At 39.3% G+C, this 17,038-nt stretch overlaps 1 protein-coding gene across 3 annotated transcripts in view; it reads right to left on the bottom strand.

The window, feature by feature from the left end:
- The window catches only part of srpx (sushi-repeat containing protein X-linked), a 37,847-nt gene that overhangs the window by 5,645 nt on the left and 15,164 nt on the right, over nt 1-17,038 (bottom strand). For 2 of the 3 annotated variants that reach the window (XM_057851847.1, XM_057851846.1), the window contains exons 2-5: nt 15,144-15,208; nt 5,571-5,627; nt 3,502-3,690; nt 1,304-1,480 (exon numbers count right to left, since the gene is read on the bottom strand). In XM_057851847.1, the coding sequence (XP_057707830.1) occupies nt 1,304-1,480; nt 3,502-3,690; nt 5,571-5,627; nt 15,144-15,207 (487 nt within the window). In that variant the 5' untranslated portion in view covers nt 15,208. Of the gene's footprint in view, nt 1-1,303; nt 1,481-3,501; nt 3,691-5,570; nt 5,628-15,143; nt 15,209-15,363; nt 15,415-17,038 lie in introns of those variants that run through there. The other variant, XM_057851845.1, reaches the window with a different exon arrangement.

Here is a 17,038-nt window from a genome sequence, read left to right as displayed (position 1 = left end):
TACCAATACTTTTGGCCAGCAGTGTAAATAGGAACTGGCATGGAAATTACCATACATCTGCAGGAATTGGACCCAAAATCAATATGAGGTGATGTAGAAATGCTCCAAAATCAACAGTAGAGCTGCAGCTATCGAATAATTTAGTAGTTGATTAATCAATGGAGTAGTTAGTTCGAATAATCGAGTAATCGGATAAGGAACATGAAAAATTAAAATAACTGAGCGGAACCTCAAACGGGATTTTAAATAAATAAATGAGGATCTATGTACAGCAAAAGAACAACTGGCTAATTTACATAGAAAAAGTCCGCTAGCTTAAATGCTACAAAATGCTTAAGTTTTTTTTACATTTCTCTTAACAAATGGTTCAGACACATATTCCCACAAAAAATGGCTCAGTATACCTATAAACTATATTATGAATGCATTAAAAAACATTAGCTCAAACAAAAAAATAGCTTACGTTGCTCTTAACAGGGAGCAGTTGGATTAATCCATATGCAAAGAGGCAGACCATAGGGCAGTGTATCCACCCTAATTAATAAAACTAAACCAGTTCAATGCCACTTTAATTAAACGAATACTCGAAGCAACAAAATTTAATTCGAATATTTTTTTTCTAATCAATTACTGGAGTTAACCGAATAATCGTTGCAGCACTAATCAACAGCATTTGATCTGAAATCAACAGTAAATGTGTAAGTAAGTTAGTAAACTTTAAATACCCCCAATAGAAACCGAAAATCTAGAAGAAGTAGACCACACTAGACAAGGAAGAGACCTAGAAATGCCTCCAAATCAGAAAAATAGGAAACTCTATTTTGACCTGGAAATAGCCCCAAAATAAACACTAAAATCTGGAAGAAGTAGCCCAATCTAAACAGGAGGTGACCCAGAAATGCCCCAGTTTCAACAGGGAGTGATCCAAAAACAACTATTAAGTAAGTCATTAAACTATGCCCCAATATCAATGGGAAGTGACCCAAAATCAACAGAAAGTGACCCAGACATTTCCCAAAATCAAGAGGAATTGATCCAAAATCAACAGTAAATATGCGAGTCCTTTAAATATCCCCCAAATAAATAGGAAGTGGCCCACATGCCACCAAAATCTAGAGAACGTAACCCAAACTAAACAGCAAGTGACCTACAAATGCCTCAAAATCAACAACAGCAGGTGAATCAGACATTTCCCAAAATAACACAAGACGTGACTTCAACGAAACAGGAATGCCCCAAAATCAACAAACAACTCGATTCTCTACTCTGTCGGCGAACGGACGAGCCGATTCGGGCGGCTTACCCACGCAGGCGGGGACGGCGGCGCTCCAGGCTTTGTTGTACTGGCAGGTGGCCGTCTTGGCGCCCTTGAGGAGGAAGCCTTGCGAGCAGAAGAACTCACAGCGAGAGTTGTAGTAGGAGCCGTCCGAACACTTGTAGCCGCCGTTCACGGGCATGTTCATCTTGGGGCAGCGGATCTCTGAACACGTCATGACAATCCATATTTCAGCATTTTCAATCTTCAGATGAATAGTGATAATCAAGATTTAAATACATAAATAAAAATGAAAGTAATTGAATATTAACCCTTTCAGGCAGAGTGGTCACACCAGTGAACAGTGCTTCAAAAGTTGACCTTTAACCCTTAAATATTAGCAATTGATTGATCATTAAGTTGCTTTTATATATATTATTGTATTATTAAAAAATGATATTGTTGTTGTGCATACAGTTAACATTTATGCTTTCCTTACCATAGTTGGTCAACAGATAGGATAACTTCTATCTAGTCAGCCTTTCCTTTGTCCTGGGCCATGTGGCACCCATGTAGTCCATGTATTCTATTCTATGTTCTATGTTGCTTTCCAGCCCCTCCCATCCTATTGTTTGCCCTCGAATAAGGAGGGTTGCTATCACAGCAACTGGGGGAGCAGCTAGCAGCCTCCACAAAAGCTACCTAGTCTTCCTGCGTGTTCCTTTTTGCCAAGCTAGGTGTACATAAACCTAGCTTGAAATCTAGTAGAAATGAAAATGAATATAAACAGAAATACACTGGTTACGAAGCGAAAAAACACTATACATACAATAGAGTTCTCTGATCATTATTTTTTTAACCGATAACCCGATATTGTCCAACTCCAAAAAGCTGATACCGATATAAAACCGATTCCGATATATGCGGTCTTGCGCTTAACGTGTGATTGCTTATTGTGATACCCCACTGAATGCTTTAATCATGATCAATGTAACAACTTCAAGGTTTTCCTACCATTCTGTGAAAATGAAGAGAACAACTTCAACTGAAATTTTAGAAAATCAATGTCCCATATGAATAATATAAATTGAAATGAGCCAAAATGTCCATCATTAAAAGGAATCATTCACAATGAAATCACCTTTACTGTAGTTAACCCAAAGAGCCACTAGGGGGCGACCAAAGATATTCATATTTTATGACTTTTCTATTTTTCTTAGTGACTATTTCTTTCCCACTGAATGCTTTAATCATGATCAATGTAACAACTTCAAGGTTTTCCTACCATTCTGTGAAAATGAAGAGAACAACTTCAACTGAAATTTTAGAAAATCAATGTCCCATATGAATAATATAAATTGAAATGAGCCAAAATGTCCATCATTAAAAGGAATCTTTCACAATGAAATCACCTTTACTGTAGTTAACACAAAGAGCCACTAGGGGGCGACCAAAGATATTCATATTTTATGACTTTTCTATTTTTCTTAGTGACTATTTCTTTCTGGTAATGAGTTTATAATTCATTATTTTTCAAATCATTTATTGTTCATTGAATTTTTGCACCATGAATGAAAATGCTCTGCTCACAAAACTAATCCCAAGCATCTAACTTCGGAGACATCTAACGGTCAACTAGCATAACTGCTGTGCTAAACTTTGACCGACCTTTGTACAAAGGTTGAAGGCTTCTACATTCACATTGGAGGCAATACTCATATTGGACCAAACCCATAAATGAAAAGCCAATACTAATATTTTCCAATATCGTTGAAAAATGCTTTTATCGGCCTCTTTTGTCAGACAACCCCACTATAAACAGAATATCTATACAAATATACTGTATATATTATTTTCCCCATAGTATTTAACTCATTGCATGCCATCGACAACTGTACACGTCCAATCCATTTAACACCAGAAACGCCGTGGGTGACTTGACCAAGCCAGGCTGGGTGAAGTGACCCACGGGCTTTCTAGTGTAAACCAAGAAGACTAGCTATGTATGCTCATGTTTCAGTGCCATTGTTGGCGCTAGACGTCCAAACCGTTTTGACGGAGGAGGGCCGCCCCTGCCCAATCAAAATGGACTGGATGTCAGTGGCAGCCAATAAGTTCAATGAGTGCCCTGTAAAGGTTAAAAAATATAGTTTGTGCATGAAAGGGTTAAAAATAAAAGTAAAAAAAAAAATCAATCAATAAATAGTAAGATACATTTGAGGATGGATGTGATTTTGCCTCCTGACCTCGGCAGGCGTAGTTGGAGGACCAGTGTTTGCTAGCCATGCAGACCACTTCGCTGCTCTGGGACTCGTATCCTTGCTTGCAGCGGATTTTACAGCGCGCGCCCATGGCGCTCTTGGACTGCTGGCCCCGGGGAGGCTGGCAGCTCACGTCGCCGTGCTTCACCTTGACGGGCGCGCACCACGCCGACCCTGGAAAGCCAAACAGATGTCTGTGTTCGTCCGCGCGACTCAAAAGCGTTTATCCCTGCCGCTAGCCTCGCGAGTAAATGCTGAGTTATGCTTCTGCGGGAGACCTACGCGAGACCCGATTTGACAATGACGTGCACCTCCACAAAATCCTGACTAGGCGTCACGTCAACGCATGGTGACGTGACTTAAATGGACTGTGATTAGTCCGCTCAGACTGTTGTTTGCGGTTCAGCGCGAAATCACCGCCATTTACAAACATTCCTGCTCTACACTCAAAAATGGACCAAGCCGACGAGAGGATCATCAAAGAGATCCGCAAGTACGAACACCTGTACAATGTTTTGGCAAGGCATTATAAAGATTGCCAAATGGCAATCTTTGTGGAAGGAGATTGATGAAAATACGGGGCTGGAAGCCAGCGAATGCATAAAAAAATGGAAGAACCTCCCAAACAAGTATGTGTTTGTTCGGAAGCGAATGGCCACACGAAGCGGTGACCCAGCTGCAGCTTTTTATCACTTTGTTGTATTTTTGGGTGGTGTACTTTATCATTTATTGTCTACATATTTTTTCTGTGAGTCTGTGACTTATTTTCATTTTTAACTTCAAGTATATGAAGAATAAAGCACAGGTTTCGTGTCGAAAAGCATTGTTTTGTTGTTTCATTTTAAGAACAGACAGTTCACACACTTGATACATCATCACTGATTGAGAGTGCCTCGGTGCCAAGGCTTCCAACACAGTTTGGGAAGTTCCATAAGCGCCAGAGATCTACTATGGCTTCCCACTGCCTGGTTGTAGGACACGGCCAAAAAATTGAACTGAACGCTAGACAACGCAGCTTGCTGGCTTCCACCCAATGCTACAATTCGTAATGTGACTGCCAGGCATCAACAGTCGGACAGACCACCTCCGCGACCGTCCTCTGCATCGCCTGGCCTGTTCAATGTTGATGAGTTGAAAATCTGCATTCAAGCGTTGGTTCCATCTCCGTCGGCATTGTTGTGAACCGGAAGAAAATTCAAGGAATTCAACAAGAGTCCCCCAAAACCACACAAACACAGCACAACACCCCTCTAGCGGCTTCGTCGGTGAATTACAGAACGACACGTTCCTTTTCCGCAGAACTATCAAATTCTCATTGACAATCGTGGTCACTACGCCGTCACCGCAACGCAGAAGCATAACTCAGGTTTAAGACGGTTCTTCCTGATTCATTGATTCATCATGCAGTACTGTTTTGCAAAGCTCAAGTCTTCAATTGACGTTCCAGCCAATCAGGAGAAAGAGGCGGGAGCTGCAGACCATTTGCACTCTGAAACTGTCGGCATTACAAGCAAGATGGTACTTCCTGATTGATTGATTGATCATAGTCTTGCTAACCTCACCTGTCCAACCCTCTCCAGTTTTATCTAAAGTTCGAGCCAATCAGGAGAAAGAGGCGGGACTAGGAAGAAAATATCTGCTTGAATACAATGTCAGAGTGCAAAGCGGTTCAATATCTAAAGTTTTGTCAGAAATACCCTAATTGGTCACCTTCGGATGGCGAGCCAATCAGGGGAAAGAGGCGGGAGCTGCACCCACTATCTGCTCGTATACTAAGGCGATTTGGTCGACAGGTCAATTTCCCAAGTTTTATCCGAAATACACTCATTAAAAGAGGAGCAAAGAATTTTTTTTTAATGGGAAACGACGTGTCCGGATTGGCTCTTTCTCAGATTGATATGTGGAATATATTCCGAGCCGATATATGGAACAATCAATCTGGCTTGCCAGGTTATTTGAACGTGGCTATGAGGCAACGTCATATTCATTGCTGGGAATTGAGCTTTGTTGACCGTCTGACGGCGGGATTGACAGCAAGTAAAGCGTGGCATCACCTTGGAATGCATGAGAATACCAGTCCTCATCATCTCCGTAGGCGTGCTGTCCTGACCCTGGAGAGGCAAGAGAAAAAAGACAGAGAGAGAGAGAGAGAGAGAGAGCAACTAATAAGCGGCAGACGGCGAACAAGATGTTAGGCAATGTTTTGAATGCGGCCAAACAAAAGATGGCTCTCACATCTCAAAACACATACACAAGAATGAAAGTCTGTTTGTGGATCTTTTGCCTTCGAGTTCAGCAGAAAGACAAATGATCCCTGTGAGAAAACAGTCCAACTCATTGCGTATGAAATGAATCCAGCTTAACTCGTTGGTTGCTATTGACTTGGCTAGACGTCCAATCCCATTGAAGTGGGATGGATGGCAGCGCTGCTATCCCTCCCACTTCAAATGGATCGGACGTCTACTAGTGATAAACTCATTTCAATGATGGCAGAAGCGTGAAGACATTCATTGACCCTACCAATGTGGCCGCCTTGAGGCTATGTCGGCAGGGGCGATGCTCACTGCCAAATAAGGCTGCCTCAACTAAACGATTAGAACAGGGGTCCCCAAACATTTTCCTGTGAGGGCCACATAACTTTTTCCTTCTCTGATGAGGGGCCGGGTCAGTTTGTAACAGAAAAAGTGTGACGATTGCATGAGTGCCTAAATGTAAAAATTTATTGTTTTTCGTTAAGCCACAATCAAATAACCCTTTCTGAATTTTTCACGGAACAAAAGTAAATAAAATAAAAAAATATATATATAATAATACAATATATAGGGCTGTCAAAATTATCGCGTTAACGGGCGGTAATTAATTTTTTAAATTAATCACGTTAAAATGTTTGACGCATTTAACACACATGCCCCACTCAAACAGACTAAAATGACAGCACAGTGTCATGTCCATTTGTTACTTGTGTTTTTTTGGTGTTTTGTCACATGCTGCTGGCGCTTGGGTGCAACTGATTTTATGGGTTTCAGAACCATGAGCATTGTGTAATTATTGACATCAACAATGGTGAGCTACTAGTTTAATTTTGTTTGAAAATTTTACAAATTTCATTAAAACGAAAACATTGAGAGGTTTTAATATAAAATTTCTATAACTTGTACTAACATTTATCTTTTAAGAACTACAAGTCTTTCTATCCATGGATCACTTTAAGAGAATGTTAATAAAGTTAATGCCATCTTGTTGATTTATTGTTATTATAAACAAGTACAGTACTTATGTACCGTATGTTGAATGTATATATCCGTCGTATCTTTCCATGCAACCATAATTTACAGAAAAATATGGCATATTTTATTGATGGTTTGAATTGTGAATAATTACAATTAATTCTTAAGCTGTGATTAACTCGATTAAAAATTTTAATCGTTTGACAGCCCAAAATATAATATAATATAATAATAACACTATTAATTAAATGGATAATAACCAAATAACCCTCTCTGGGTTCTTCACAGAAAAAAAGCCAGGAAATAAATAACACAATTGGAAAAAAAATAAATTAATAAATTGTTCAGGGGGCCGGACCAAATGTGGAGGCGGGCCGTAGTTTGGGGACCCCTGGATTAGACTGATTAAAATGGTTCAATAAATTAGCTGCCAACTAATTTCATCATCGATTTTGCTGGCAGCTCTAAAATAGTCCAGTTTAGATCCTTGTTTGTGAATAATGTGATGCGCCGTCCGCGCGCCAGTGATTGAAGCAAGAGAGAGAGAGTTCACTGCTACACTCAGGTTAAGGTGCTGAATGAATAAAATTTACGCGAGTTTGATTTTCTTTAGTCGTGTGTGTTGTTAGATCCATTGTGCCTCTGTCAGAGGTGAGTAAATCAAGTTTGTATTCTTTGTTGGTCAGACGTTACTACTTATCACGGAGCGCTAAGCTAGTTAGCGATGATGCTAATACATGGGCGTAGGTTTGCCGTGTGTGTTGTTAGATCCATTGTGCCTCTGTCAGAGGTGAGTAAATGAATTTTGTATTCTTTGTTGGTGACAAAACACTAGCAACTTTTCAGGAGGCTCATATTGTCCCCACCAACTTTTAAGCAACCTTATTTGCATTATGTAATGTATTCAGTTATATAGGTCATTTACAGTAGATTGTCTTCCCATATGTTGTAACGATAGAATTGACCTACCATTATTAACCCTATATTGCCAAATGTATCACATTTGATACACCTAAATTTCATGATTTTAAGACTAATTCAGAATTTTGACATTTCTTTTTGGAAAAAAAAAAAGATGGATCCAAGTCAACACTCGGATCTTCAGGTTCCATGAGAAAAAAAACAGGTGTTAGCGAGGGTTATAGATACTAGAGTGCTTATTACACATATGCATTTTGACTTTTCTTTTTACAAATTTGAAAAAAAGGTTTCATTAAGACCTTATTTTTTTAATTTTGTGATTCTTTGACAATTGCTTCATATTGCAGGCATTAAAGGGTTAACTGAATTATTTTCAGACTTACATTTACCTTTTTCACTTGCTGAATGTGCCAGTCCATGTTTTTTTCCCTCAAACGCACGATTGATTGGCTGATGACTTGAGCCACGTGCTTGTGTAATGAGAAGTGTCATTCTCAGAACAAGTTTTTTGTACTTAGAAAAGTACAAATCTAGACTACAGCTGTGGAGTGAAATTGTGAAGGTCATTGAAAAAAGTGACATTTACATTAGAGGTGCACAGGTCCAATAATAGGAATCATGACGTCATCCCAATAGATCCGATCACAAAATATATTATCAGGCCTATTAATAATATTTTTGGCACGGTGTCGAATTGGCATGTGTGCGTTTGTTTCCACTCCTGTTTTGCCAGTATGCAAAGTTTGTCACTATTCTAAAGGCTGTATTTTTCCTTCACTGAGTTATAAACCTTACTATGGCAATTAGCAAATGTTTGTGTTTCCAAGTTCTTGAGAGGCCTTTTGGTTATTGCCAGGTTAAGAAAGTTGTTTCATGGACCAAGACGACAAAAGTCTCCTCTCCTGTTGAACCAAATGTTTTATCTGCTGACAAAGCATAATACCTGTTGGGTTTATGTTTGTTAGTTTCAGATCAGTGCTAAATGTTCAGGCGAACACATCGTCAATGATATTGACTGATTGAATGTGATTGACTCAAATGATATTTATTTGAAAAAAAATTGAATTATGAGCACTTTACCTGAAGTCAAAACTGTTCTTGTCTTTCTTTTGTTCATTATAATAATGTCATCATAAAAATTCTGGTTCGGTCAAAGGCAAATCAATGCTGAATCAATCAATAGTATTTTTAACCTACAGGTGTTCAAAAAGTCAGGTGAATATAAATTGAAAAATTACATATACATATATATATATTATTGGTTATCGTATCGGCCTTGAGGAACAGGAAATTATCTATATCGGTATTGGTTTCAAAAAATGGATATCGTGCACCCCTAATTTATAAGATGAGTCGTTGAATTAATCGTCCGAGGAATCAAACTGCTCAATTGTTCAGTCGATTGGCCATTGACAGTGATTAGATGTCCCCATTCATTTGACATTGGTGGGCTGGCAGCGAATGATTTAACCCCTCACGCGTATTCCTTCATTGATAACGGCATTTCAAGTCAATTTGGGGTCACTTCCCGTTGATTTTGTCACATATTTTAGCCCTCTTTCACTTGAGGACCCTTAGTCTATTTCAAATCTTAACTTTGTTCATCTGCCACCTCCCAGTCAAAATGGTTTAAACATCTAGCGTTATCAATGCTAGCCAAATGACTCAGTAAGGATTGTCCAACGACCGTGGTCCACGACAAAAACGAGTTGGACGCCACTTCCCTAAAGTCATTTGTCAACTCGCCGTCCACCTCCGAATCCTGGCCATTCGTCATTCTCGGCTTTCCTGCGCTGCGTATTTTACGAGGAGGTTGTGGCGGCCTCCCGAGTCACCCCAGATGTCTTCATTATTCCGCAAACTTTCCCTCATCTCCGATGCGGGCTACCAAAAAAAAGTTGTTATTTGACACGGGGGATGCGAGGACGCTTCGTGGAGGCCTAGCCGCGGGCCAAACATAACAAAACGGCCTAACCTCGGGCAGCCTCAACTTCATTTTTATTGTGCAAGCGTGCAGTGCGGGAAGGCCGCGCTAAGCAAAACTGCATATTATTGGTCATGTACAAGCCACAAGCCATTATGAAATTAAAGTAATTGCTCGTCATTGACTGCAATTAACATCCACATCTATCACTACTAATGACCTCATGAAGTAGATACATACATCGTTAAGGCTCGAGCAATGAATCAACTTTTCAAAAATGAATCAAATATGAATGAATTGACAACTACAGTGGTATAAAAAATTATTTATAACATTTTTGAAGAGCTGCAATGAAGAATTGTTGATTTCTATCAAGCTGGGAAAATTTGGGAAAGGATAGAAAACCACCTCTAAAAGTCTGGATGTTCATCCATCGACAGTCAGGGAATTGTTTAGGAGGAACACACAAGATCATGTCTGGAGGAAAAATGGAACAGCTCACCAACATCAATACCTCATCCCCACTGTGAAGGATGGTGGAGGGAGCATTGTGATTTGGGGCTGTTTTGCTACCTTAGGGCCTGGACAACTTGCAATCATTAATGGAAGAATGAATTCAAAAGGATGTTTTGCAGGAAAACCTGAGGCCGACTGTAAGACAGTTGAAGCTAAAAAGAGGATGTATGCTGCAACAAGACAATGATCCAAAACAGAGAAATAAATCAACTTCAGAATGGTTCCAGAAGAACAAAATACACGTTCTGGAGTGGCTAAGTCAAAGTCCAGACTTCAACCCCATTGAGATGCTGTGGCATGACGAAAGACAGCCATTCATGCCAGACATCCCAGGAATCTGAATAAACTACAGCAGTTTTGACGAGAAGAATGGGTCCTGATCGATGTCCCAGACTGATCTGCAGCTACAGGAAGCGTCTGGTTGAAGTTATTGCTGCCAAAGGGGGGGCACACAAAATATAACTGTCGTTGTTTGCATACCATCCTCATTAAAATATGAAAAGCCATACATGTTTGGGTGGTTTTAATCAAAGCAGACATTGTTTTTTTCATCTGTGTGATTTTGACAAAGATCAGATCACATTTGATGGTGATTTTATGCAGAAATGTGAGAAATTCTAAAAGGTTCAGATACTTTTTCATATCACTGTATACGATTAAATAAATAAAGGAAGCTAAAATAGCTAAAATAAATAAATATACTAGGGCTGTCAAAATGATCGCGTTAACGGGCGGTAATTAATTTTTTAATTAATCATGTTAAAATATTTGACGCAATTAAGGCACATGCCCCGCTCAAACAGATTAAACTGTACAGTACAGTGTAATGTCTGCTTGTGACTTGTTTTTTGGTGTTTGGCGCCCTCTGCTGGCGCTTTGGTCCAACTGATTTTATGGGTTAGTACCATGAGTGAACATGGTGTAATTATTGATATCAACAATGGCGAGCACTAGTTTATTTTTGGATTGAAAATTTTACAAATTTTAATAAAACGAAAACATTAAGAGGGGTTTTAACATAACCTTTCTATAACTTGTACTAACATTTATCTTTTAAGAACTACAAGTCTTTCTATCCATGGATCGCTTTAAGAGAACGTTAATAATGTTAATGCCATCTTGTTGATTTAATGTTATAATAAACAAATAGAGTACTTATGTACCGTATGTTGAATGTATATATCCGTCTTGTGTCTTATCTTTCCATTCCAACAACAATTTACAGAAAAATATGGCATATTTTATAGATGGTTTGAACTGCGATTAATTACGATTAATTCATTTTGAAGCTGTAATTATTCATTCATTCATTCATTTAACTTGATTAAAAATTTTAATCTTTTGACAGCCCTAAAAGAAATATACATTACCATATTTATGTACTCTCCCTATATCTATAAACATTTAATTTAATTACTTTGGGGGGAGTGATAAAAAAAATAATATACATATCGTTTCTTCACTGGCAATGATTTGTCAGAAAGTCAGCAGAAGCTAAGTAGAAATAGAGAAAAAAAAAAAGAAAAAAATCAGTTTGGCATCTGAAGAAGAGATACTGTATGAGCACGCTAATGACTCATCCAATACGTCCATGGAGACATACGGCATGATACGTCTAATGAGGGCTCCTTCTTTGCCTTTGAAACTTTGCCTTCCATTTAACTTCAGGCGCTTTTTTTCCCCCAGAAAGGAGAAGGCCAGGCGGAGGTGGCGGAAAAAAACAACCTCAGGGAATGATAAAGCCTGCCTTTCAATTACCCGGCTTCATTTCCAATTAGCTACTCCTTTAAGTTGGCTTTCACCGACGATGATAGACTTCTGATTCCAATCATCGGAATAGACGCCCAATCCCTTTGAAGCGGGAGGGCTGGCCACGAACGTCATTCCGACTAACGTGACCATTTGGTAGGGGAGATGAAAGGTCATTTCATGCTACTGCCGTCAATTGAAATGAGTTTATCACTAGGAGACGTCCAATCCGTATGAAGCAGAGGGGTTGGTGGCAGATGACAAAACCACCAGAAGCTAGTTCGACTTCATGTCAGTGTCAGTGCATTGACTTTGATGGGAATGTCGCCCTGGGGCCACGTTTGAAGGAGTGATGAATTGAATTGACTGTATCACTAGTAGGCGTCCCATCAAACGTCGCCCTTACCAACATGGCTCCCCTGAGGCCATTTTGGTAGGGGCCATGAAAGGTCTTTTCATGCTACTGCCGTCAGTTGAATCGAGTAGATGTTAGCGCTGAACGATAGTGGAAAAACCCAAAATTGCGACTTTTGGGCGGTTTGTGATGTATTGCACTGTTAAAACCAGAATAATTTTAAGCATATGACTTGAATAGGTCTGTATGGGAAGTCTTCAGTTGAGTCAACATGATCACCATAGACTTCATAATGTATTGACGGGTCAGATCGTTCATGCACTGCGCCTCACATTCAAGTAGGGGGCCGCCCATATCAAGAGGAGCTATTCACAAACACGCACGCAGCGATCGAACGCCGGATTTCTGTTAAAAAAAGTACAAAAGCTGCACCGCATACAAACAGAAAGGATTGTGCAATTACCGTATTTTTCGGACTAGAAGTCGCACCTGAGTATAAGTCGCAGCAGCTATAAAATGCCCAACGGAGAGAAAAAAAACATATAAGTAGCACCGGAGTATAAGTCGCATTTTGGGGGGAAATTTACTTGATAATCCAACACATAGAACAGATATGTCATTTAGAAATGCAATTTAAAATAAAAATACAATAGAGAACAACATGATGAATAAATGAACAATATGATAATGTTACATGATGCATGAACAACGAAATGCGAACGTGGCCGGTATGTTAACGTAACATAGCTATTAAGAGTTATTCAGATAACTATAGCATCAAGAACATGCTAACAAGTTTCCCAAACCATCGGTGTTACTCCAAAACACCAAAATAACATGTGAAATGATATAATAATGTGTTAGTAATTTCACACATAAGTCGTTCCTGAGTATAAGTCGCACCCCCAGCCAAATTATGAAAAAAACTGACTTATAGTCCGAAAAATACGGTATATTTTCGTACCATGGGTATGCATTTTGAAACGTGAAAAAAATCAAGGGGAGAAATTAGCCGCTACTGCATTGGCATCATGGTTGCAATATTAACGTAAAATAAATGCTAACTGCACGGTTTTTTTTTGTTGTTGCTTTTAACCAAGAACGGAGACTGTTTTAAGTCAATATCTGTAAAGAATTCAGGGATTTAAGCGTTTATTCACAAGAATTTTCACCGGAAAAGCTCTGTTTACATCAGGCGACCACTAGCTACTGTGGATTCACTAACAAACTAGCACTGTACTTCAACATATTTATATAAAATAAATGTTAACTGCACTTTTTTTTTTTTTGCTTTTAACCAAGAATTGAGACTGTTTAACCTCCATATCTAGTAAGAATTTGGAGATCTAAGCATTTATTCACAAGAATTTTCAACAAAAAAATCTCTTTGTTAGAGATGGTTTTGTATCCATTCCCAGCTTTATACTAATCAACAATCCTTGATGGCAGGTCTTCAGACAGCTCTTTTGACCGAGCCATGATGCACATCAGACAATGCTTTTCATCAAGACAATACTCACCAGGTGTGTGTTTTATAGTGGGCAGGGCAGTTTTATACCACTCATCAGTGATTGGGCACGTGCCCGAATTAAAATGTTTGGTACAAATTGGTTTCAATTGCTCCTTAGGCAGAGTGTTCACTTACTTTATCCCCCCTCCTGTCATTGTTTCCATGCTATCCTCATTAAAATATGAAAACCTATGAATGTTTGAGTGGTTTTAGTTGAAGTGGACACTGTATTTTCATCTGTGTGATTTTGACAAAGATCAGATCGCATTTGATGGTGATTTTTTGCAGAAATGTGAGAAATTCCAAAAGGTTCAGATACTTTTTCATACCGCTGTATAATGTAAGCCTAGTTGACGTCCAATCCATTTGAAGCGGGAAAGTTGGCAGCAAATGAGCGAACTAGCAGAAGCTAGTTATGACTTCATTTGAATGTCAATGCATTGACTTTGATGGGCAAGTCGCTCTACAATAATGGCTGCCCTGGAGCCATTTTGGTAAGGCCTTTTCATGCTTCTGCCGTTAATTGAAATGAGTTTATCACTAGTAGACATCAAATCAAACGTTGCCCTTACCAACATGGCTGCTCTGAGGCTATTTTGGTAGGGGCCATGAAAGGTCTTTTCATACTACTGCCACTAATTGAAATGAGTTTATCACGAGTAGACATCCAATCCATTCAATGCGGGAGGGTTGGAAGTTAGTTATGACTTCATTTCAATGTCAGTGCATTGACTTTGAGGGGAATGTCCCCCCTACAAATATGGCCGCCCTGGGGCCATTTTGGTAGGGGCGATGAAAGGCCTTTTCATGCTTCTGCCATCAATTGAAATGAGTTTATGGTGAGTAGACGTCCAATTCATTTGCAGTGAATGAACGTTTGTTCATTCTCCCTCTTCAAGTGGACTGGACGTCTATCGTTGTCAGTGAGTTAATCGCATCACTTCTGGCTAGCATCGGGTACATCCACAAGAGGTGCCGGCCAGCCGAAGAGGAACAAAGTTGCCATTTTCAGCGTGAAGGCGACAAAAAGCCGCTCGTGTTGATGTTTGGGCATGTCTGATTGCCACAACTTTAAAGTCCGAAAGCCAGCCGGGCCTCATTACAGTTCCGAGCTAGCGTCTGCGCATGCGTGTGTAGACCTGCATTAAGTGGCCATTAACACTGGCGCGCTTATTCTCCCTCCCGCATGCACACTGCACTCCCCCCGTTCCACACCCCCTCCACGTCCACGCACTTTAAAAAAAAAAAAAAACTGTCTTCAACCACAAATCAGTAATGATCTCCCACTCTGCAGAATCCAGCCCGCCAACAAAAGTGAGTACGAGTCAGTGGCAGCCCCTTTGAATTTGGAAGACCCAAACAATTAAAAAAAAAAAAAGTAGGGCATGAATTTATGGAGAAGAGAAAAATGTGGTCGGTTGTTACCTTCGTAGGCAGAGCAGAAGCAGATGTGGAGGCAGAGAAGCAGAAGCAGAGACGGCATGTCCATGCTGAGTAGAGAAAAGAGAGCAATGTGTGAAGAAAACTCGCAGCGCATTCCAAAAGCAAAAGAAAAAAAAAAAGGCCCGCCTCTTTGCTCCACAAACAAGGAGACGCAGTCAAGTCAGTGGGGCTCAGTCTTAAACCAACATGGACTCTTCATCACCTTTCAAAGCACAGCGGGACAACCTTCTTTTAAACTCAGTGACGGTCCATTTATAAGAACCAACGCAGTTTCAAATGGATTGGACGTCTATTAGCGACAAACTCATTTCAATTAACGACAGAAGCATGAAAAGCACTTTCATCGCCTCTACCAACGCGGCCTCCGGGCGGCCATGTTGGTAGGTGAGACGTTCCCCTAAAATCAATGCAATGACATTGACATGAAGTCATAACTAGCTTATTTCTCAACGCAAGATCAATCGATGACAAAGAAAGAGTTACTAAAAACATTTCATTTGGGGTTATATATTTGAGTAGCATCGAAAACGGTATCGACAATTTTTTTGTGGTATCAATATCGAGTTGAAATTTTTGTCTTGTGACAACACCGCGGCGGCGCTAGGGGTGCACGATATCCATTTTTTGAAACCGATACCGATAACTTCCTGCTCCTCAAAGCCGATACCGATATCGACAACCGATAATAAATATATATTTTTTAAAAGTATAACCTGAGGTTTTGAACACCTGGAGGTTTAAAAAAATGTATATAAAAATTGTGGTGGATTCAACATAGATTTGCCTTTGATCTCATCAGATTTTTCATAATGACATGAACAAAACAGTGCGTTTCACTTGTGCACTGCCCGACAGCCAGCTAAGAATGAATGCACTTCCATAAGCCACAAGGCTTGGTCTTTTCTTGCTTTTATGGGAAGACACTCGTCTTAATATTGTGAAAGTACAACAGAAAAATACACATATTCAATACTCAATATACAACAAACTGCACAATACACTTATATACACAACCATTATATGTATAGCATAGCACACTAGCTTGAGCTACTAAAGCAGTGGCTGGCTTCTATAACACAATTTATGAAGTTCTGTACATATGACCCTTCACCACAGAAGTAAACATATATTGCACATCCATATGTAATAGTAAACATAAAATACTTACATATATTTCCGAGGCGGAAACATAACAGAAAGCATTCACGATTGTCAATGCTACCGCTAGACACCGCAACGTGTAAGTGATTGAACCAAACTACTGTAACAAAAAATAGATGCACTGAATTATTCTGACCAGCAGGTGGGAGCAATGCCCCGCAAATGGTCAACTGATTTCCCATACTAGGGTGTAAACTGCAAAGCCAGAACAGTACATATTATCGGTCCTATTATAAATGTTATTGGAATTATCGGGATGACGTCATAATTCCTATTATCGGACCAATAATTATCGTGCACCGGTAGACAACAGTATTATTTTATCAAACTTTTTGAATTAAAAAAATATATATATACACAATGAATTCAAAATGTTAAAAAAATATATTTAAAAAAGAAAGACGAAGATTATAATAGATTATATAACATAAAAAATAAGGAGGAAATTAATAATATATATTTTTTAATTTATTACTGTCCCTAAAATATTTTTAACTTGTATATATTTTTTAATCTTTGTGTTTTTTCTTTGCAGCTGTATTTTTCAGTAGCATTTTCTCTATTAAGTATCTTTTATTTATACTATACATGTACTGTACCACATGTACAGTGCATTCAAAAGAAAAAAGAAGGGGGAAAAAATAAGTAAGTGAGTAAGTAAGAGTAATCGAAACCAATTTTTAAGGTCAGGTGTGTGCCCAATCACTGATGAGCAG

This window comes from Corythoichthys intestinalis, chromosome 12, assembly GCF_030265065.1.
Source record: "Corythoichthys intestinalis isolate RoL2023-P3 chromosome 12, ASM3026506v1, whole genome shotgun sequence".
Taxonomy (NCBI): domain Eukaryota; kingdom Metazoa; phylum Chordata; class Actinopteri; order Syngnathiformes; family Syngnathidae; genus Corythoichthys; species Corythoichthys intestinalis.
This window is presented reverse-complemented; position numbering and strand designations above follow the sequence as displayed.